Source organism: Carlito syrichta, unplaced genomic scaffold (assembly GCF_000164805.1).
Source record: "Carlito syrichta isolate Samal-C Ts95f unplaced genomic scaffold, Tarsius_syrichta-2.0.1 Scaffold111524, whole genome shotgun sequence".
In the NCBI taxonomy this organism is placed as follows: Eukaryota; Metazoa; Chordata; class Mammalia; order Primates; family Tarsiidae; genus Carlito; species Carlito syrichta.
This window is the reverse complement of record NW_007055620.1, coordinates 4,825-9,945: the sequence shown is the minus strand read 5'-3', so window position 1 is coordinate 9,945 and position 5,121 is coordinate 4,825. Positions and strand designations below refer to the sequence as shown.

The 5,121-nt window shown below is 58.4% G+C and overlaps 1 protein-coding gene across 1 annotated transcript in view; it reads left to right on the top strand.

The window, feature by feature from the left end:
- Positions 1–724: 724 nt before the first annotated feature.
- The window catches only part of BTBD17 (BTB domain containing 17), a 5,081-nt gene continuing 684 nt past the window's right edge, over positions 725–5,121 (top strand). Inside the window, exons 1-2 of the mRNA XM_021718182.1 lie at positions 725–851; positions 2,959–3,230. Of these exons, the coding sequence (XP_021573857.1) occupies positions 767–851; positions 2,959–3,230 (357 nt within the window). The 5' untranslated portion in view covers positions 725–766. The remainder of the gene's footprint in view (positions 852–2,958; positions 3,231–5,121) is intronic.

Here is a 5,121-nt window from a genome sequence, read left to right as displayed (position 1 = left end):
GGAAGGTGGCCAGCCCTGCTCCGAGCAGGGGTCCTTCCCAGGCAGCGGCTCATGGGGTAGGGTGCATCTGCTCTATGCCAACCTGCCATCCTGGGGCAATGGTCACAGTCTCCACGGAACTTTCCTGCAGGCTCACCCTCCTCTCCTGAGCACGCCAGGAACTCTCTTCAACAAAGACTATGAAAATAATACCAGTTGTTGTGGGTCTCTGGGCCTCTTTTCTGGGGAGCCGCCCCACCCCAAAATGGGGGTGGAGGAGGGATGGGAGCCTGGGCCATCTCTTTCCCCTTCCAGGCCCTTCCTTTGCAGTCGGCTCACCACGGCGCTCAGCCACGATGCTGCCAAGTGCGTTCTGTGCCAGGGCAGAGGCTGCGCCTGGGTACTGGGGGAGGGAGCCAGGGACCCCAGGGTCGGTGGCTGCCAGGGGTCCGGGAACCCCTTGCCTGCCCACCAGAGAGCCTGGAACTCCCCAGAGAGAGGAAGGACTGGCCCTGCTGTGGGGGAGGAGGACTCCGGATCTGCTCCCCTCGGGCCCAAGGGCTGCACAATAGCCCCTGGGGCCGCCGCTCTCTGGCTTAAGTGGTTGCCCGGGCAACAGCTGGGGCCAGTTTCCACCAATCCATGGCAGAGGCGGGTTGGGGGAGGGAGACGGGGCAGGAAGGGGGGTGCTGTCCCCTTGTGCTGGATCCTATATAAGGAGGAAGGATGTGAGCCGAGTGGTCTGGGCGTCATTGTCCCCCCGTGGACCTGGAGGCAGAGCACAAAGATGCTTAGGTTAGGCCACTGCAAGCCAGGGTCCTGGGGCAGCTTCTGGGCCATCCTGACCTTGGTGGGCCTGGTCGCGCGAGCAGGTGAGTGGGCAGTGGGCTGGGGGGGGTGCGGGCCAGCATCTGCCAGCCCTCACTACACGCGGCTGGCCGGGAGGGGGCGGTGCTGCCTGCCGGGGAGAGCACAGGGTCCATTCGACAGCTCTCAGACATGGCTCTTTGAAGGGAGGGGAGAGGGGTCCGGCAGGCAGGCAGGAGTCTCAGGCAGAGACCCTGCACTGCCTATCATCCCAGGCGGAGGGCTAATGAGGACGCCACCCGCATTCAGGCCCTTCGAAGTGACAGCTTGTGGAGGCGGGACTGGGAAACACACCACCCGCTTCTCTCGCCCTTTCCTCCCTCGTTCCCTCTCCCTCACACGCAGATGCTCTGCTCTTGTGTGAGCCTTGTCTCCAGCGTCCATATGCACCACAGGCCTGCGTGTGCGCGCGCACATGCGGCCGGGGCCCATCTGCTGTTGCCACCCTCCCTGCTTCTCTCTGCGAGGTTCCTCTCCTGTTCTCAGCTTAGGGAAGTTGCTACTTGTAGTTTTTGCAACCGAGCGCATGTCCCCCTCTGACTGTCACTGCATTCCTGGGCATGAGAGAGGGGCCCGGCCTGGCCAGTCTCCACTCAATCAGCTGGAGGGCCCCCTCCAGCACTGGCTAGCCCCCTGTCCTTGCTCTGATCTCCCACAGCCACCCATGGAAAGCGGGCTTTTGTCTCACAGATCAGGACCTCAGAGGGCAGGGCTGGACCCTGAAAACAGCTTCCCGTTCACGCCTGAAGCCTGGACACATGCCCCGCCCCTCTCCTGCCACTGTTCTGGCCTCCCTAACCCGCTCTCTGCTCCCAGCTCTTCAAGCCTATCCCCTTCCAGGGCCTTTGCAGGGCTGGCCTCTCCACCTGGACACTCACTCCTTCCCTGGCTGGCTGGCTCCTTTAAAACTAGAGTGCTTGACCGGGTGCAGTGGCTCACGTCTGTAGTCCCAGCATTTTGAGAGACTGAGGAGGGAGAATCAGTAGCTTGAGCCCAGGAGTTTGGGACCAGCTTAGGAAATATAACAAGACCTCATCTCTATTCAAAAAATTAAAAAAAAAAAAAATTAGCCAGGCATGGTGGTGAGTGTCTGTAGTCTCAGCAACTTGGGAGGCTGAGGCAAAAGGATTGCCTGAGCCCAGGAGGTTGAGGCTGCAGTGAGCTGAGATCGTACTACTCACTGCACTCCAGCTTGAGGCACAGAGCAAGACTCTGTCTTAAACCAAAAACAAAGGCTGGGCTCGGAGGCTCAGCCTGTAATCCCAGCATTTTGGGAGGCTGAGGTGAGTGGATCGCCTGAGCCTCCGGGTTCGAGACCAGCCCGAGCAAATTGGCAAGACCTCATCTCTACAATAAATTTTTCAACAAATTAGCCGGGTGTGGTAGTGTGCACCTGTAGTCCCAGTGACTTGGGAGGCTGAGGCAGAAGGATGGCCTGAGCCCAGGAAGTTGAGGCTGCAGTGAGCTGAGATCGTACCACTGCACTCTGGTTTGAGGCACAGAGCAAGACTCTGGCTTAAACTAAAAAAAAGAAAAAAATTCTACAAACAATAACAACAAAAAACCTAGAGTGCTTAGTTGTGTACTTATTACCTGTCTAATATGCCGATTTGCATTTTTATGAATGTAAGAACTTGGCTTGTTCTGTCCACTGCCAAATTCCAAGCTTTCAGGACAATGTCTGGCATATAGTAGGTGCTCAATAGATATTTGTAAGTGAGCGTACCACTTCTGATGGGTCTGAGGGGCTAGGGGGACAGTTCTTCAGGAGGTTAGAGGAATCTGGAGGTTTGGCATCATGGAGACTGGCTCTGGGCATGTTGTCCCAGACCTGGTTCATGGCCTGTCCCTGCCCAGAATACACCCCCTGCCAGGAGGATCCTTTCAGGGTCTGCACTGCAAAACCTGTCCACCCAGGACATGCTTATGGATGCACACACGCATCCTCCCACCTCATGGGCACAAGCAGGTGTGCACACACAGCCTCCCTGAGCCCACCTTGCCCCCTGCCCACACCCATGCACACGTCTCCAGCTGGCCCTTCTGCACCCCTGGCCCGAGGCCCTGGGCCCGCTGCCTTCTCAGGTTGTGCTGTGCTCCTTCCCGCTGCAGCCCAGAGAGCCGATCTCAGTGGGGAGGCGACGGGCACCTCCATCAACCACTCCCAGGTGCTGCTGCATCGCCTGCAGGAGCTGCTGCGGCAGGGCAACGCCAGCGATGTGGTTCTGCGGGTGCAGGCGGCGGGCACCGACGAGGTCCGGGTCTTCCACGCCCACCGCCTGCTGCTGGGCCTGCACAGCGACCTGTTCCGGGAGCTGCTGAGTAACCAGAGCGAGGTGATGCTGCAGGAGCCCCGGGACTGCGCCGCTGTCTTCGACAAGTTCGTCAGGTGGGGAGGGGACGGCTGGGAGGGCGTCACCCCTTCCCAGCCCCTGGCTTTCCCACCCGCCCAGGCCCGCAGAGGTCTGATGCCCATTCCCTGGATGTCATTAGGATGACGTGCAGTGCCTCTTCCATCCTTCCTTCCACTGCCCTCTCGTGGAGAGTGGTGCGACTCCGTGCCTTTGCCTGTGTGCTCTGTGTCACTTCCCGCCCCAACAGCCCCCGCATAGTTGTTTCCAAACCTTGCCAGGAGAGCTTTTAAAAACTACAAGCTGGCTAGCTCGGTGGCTCAGCCTGCCATTCCAACACTTTGGGAGGCTGAGGCGAGTGGATGGCCTAAGCCCGTGTGTTTGAGACCAGCCCGGGGCAACTTGGCGAGACCTCATCTCTACAATCAATCAAAAATTAGCCGGGCATGGTAGCACGCGCCTGTAGTTCCGGCTCCTTGGAAGGCTGAGGCGGAAGGATCGCCGGAGCCCAGCAGGTTGACACTGGGGTGGCCGTGAGTGTGCCACTGCACTCCAGCCTGGGTGACGGAGTGAGACTCCAACTCAAAAAAATAAAAAAATAAGCCAGGCTCGGTGGCTCAGCCTGTAATCCTGCGCTTTGAGAGGCTGAGGTGAGTGAATTACCTGAGCCCGCGGGTTTGAGACCCGCCTGGGCAACTTGGCGAGACCTCATCTCTACAATAAATCAAAAAATTAGCCGGGCGTGGTAGCGCACGCCTGTAGTTCCAGCTACTCGGAAGGCTGAGGCAGAAGGACTGCCGGAGCCCAGCAGGTCGAGGCTGCGGGGGCCAGGAGCGTGCCACTGCACTCCAGTCTGGGCGACAGAGTGAGACCCCAACTCAAAATAAATAAATAAATAAATAACTAAATAAAATAAAATAAACACAAAAGAAACTACAGATTCCTGGACCCCATCCTAAGTCATTGGTTTCAAGGCTAGGGTTTGGACCAGCAATCATATCTCATTTATTTATTATTCTCCTAAACGTTCCATTGTAGAGGAACATTCTTTGTTTTGGTGTCTGGCAGCTTTGGAGTCACAAAGCCAGGGCGTCGAAAAAGCCAGCCAACTCTCTCCTCCCCTCCCCACTTCCTGCCGGGGGGCTGCACAGCGGAGGTGCCATTCAGTCTAAGAAAGGAACCTCGTCCTAATGGCTTAGACATGATGGCGGCAGAATTCCAGCCATCACTTCCGAGTTCCAGGCAAAGGATGGGGGACAAAACAGAAGCGTCCAAAGGGTCTTCCTCTTACCTGGAGTCAGTTGCCTTCCACCGGTCTGCCCCACGCCCCGTAGGGTGCCTCCACCGACATCTCACAGACTGGAAGTTGGTGGCGTGGCCCCACCCACCGTCAGGCAGCCTGTCGTCTTTCGTTCCCCGAGGCCAACACGCAAGGGAAAGCGGAGGCTGGCTACTGGGACAGGCAGCCGGCAGTGGCGGCCACACTCCTGTGAGCCATGAGGGAGCGTCGTGTGCCAGTGGGGACTGGCAGGAAGGGTGAGCAGGGGGCAGCGGCCGATGAGACAAGTGTCAGTCAGTGAGAGTGGTGACCGACAGTGAGGAGGAAGATGACGGGGTGAGCAAGGTGAGAGGGAAAAGGAAGGAAGGAAGGAAGGAAGAAAGAGAGAGACAGAAAGGAAGGAAGGAAAAGAGGAGAAGAGAGAAATAAATGGGCACAGGGAGAATGGGAATTAACGGCTGTTGACCGCCTGCCTGCACCGGGCTGGCACAATAACCCTGAGGGTTGGGCACTGCTCTCCCTGGGTGGCTCCACGCTAGATGCCTGGCCCAGCCTCCCAGCAAGCAGGCCGAGGACACCGACCCCAGCCGACTGCACGCCCTTAACGGCGGGGGCCCGTCTCTCTGCTCCAGCCTTGAGCTGCGC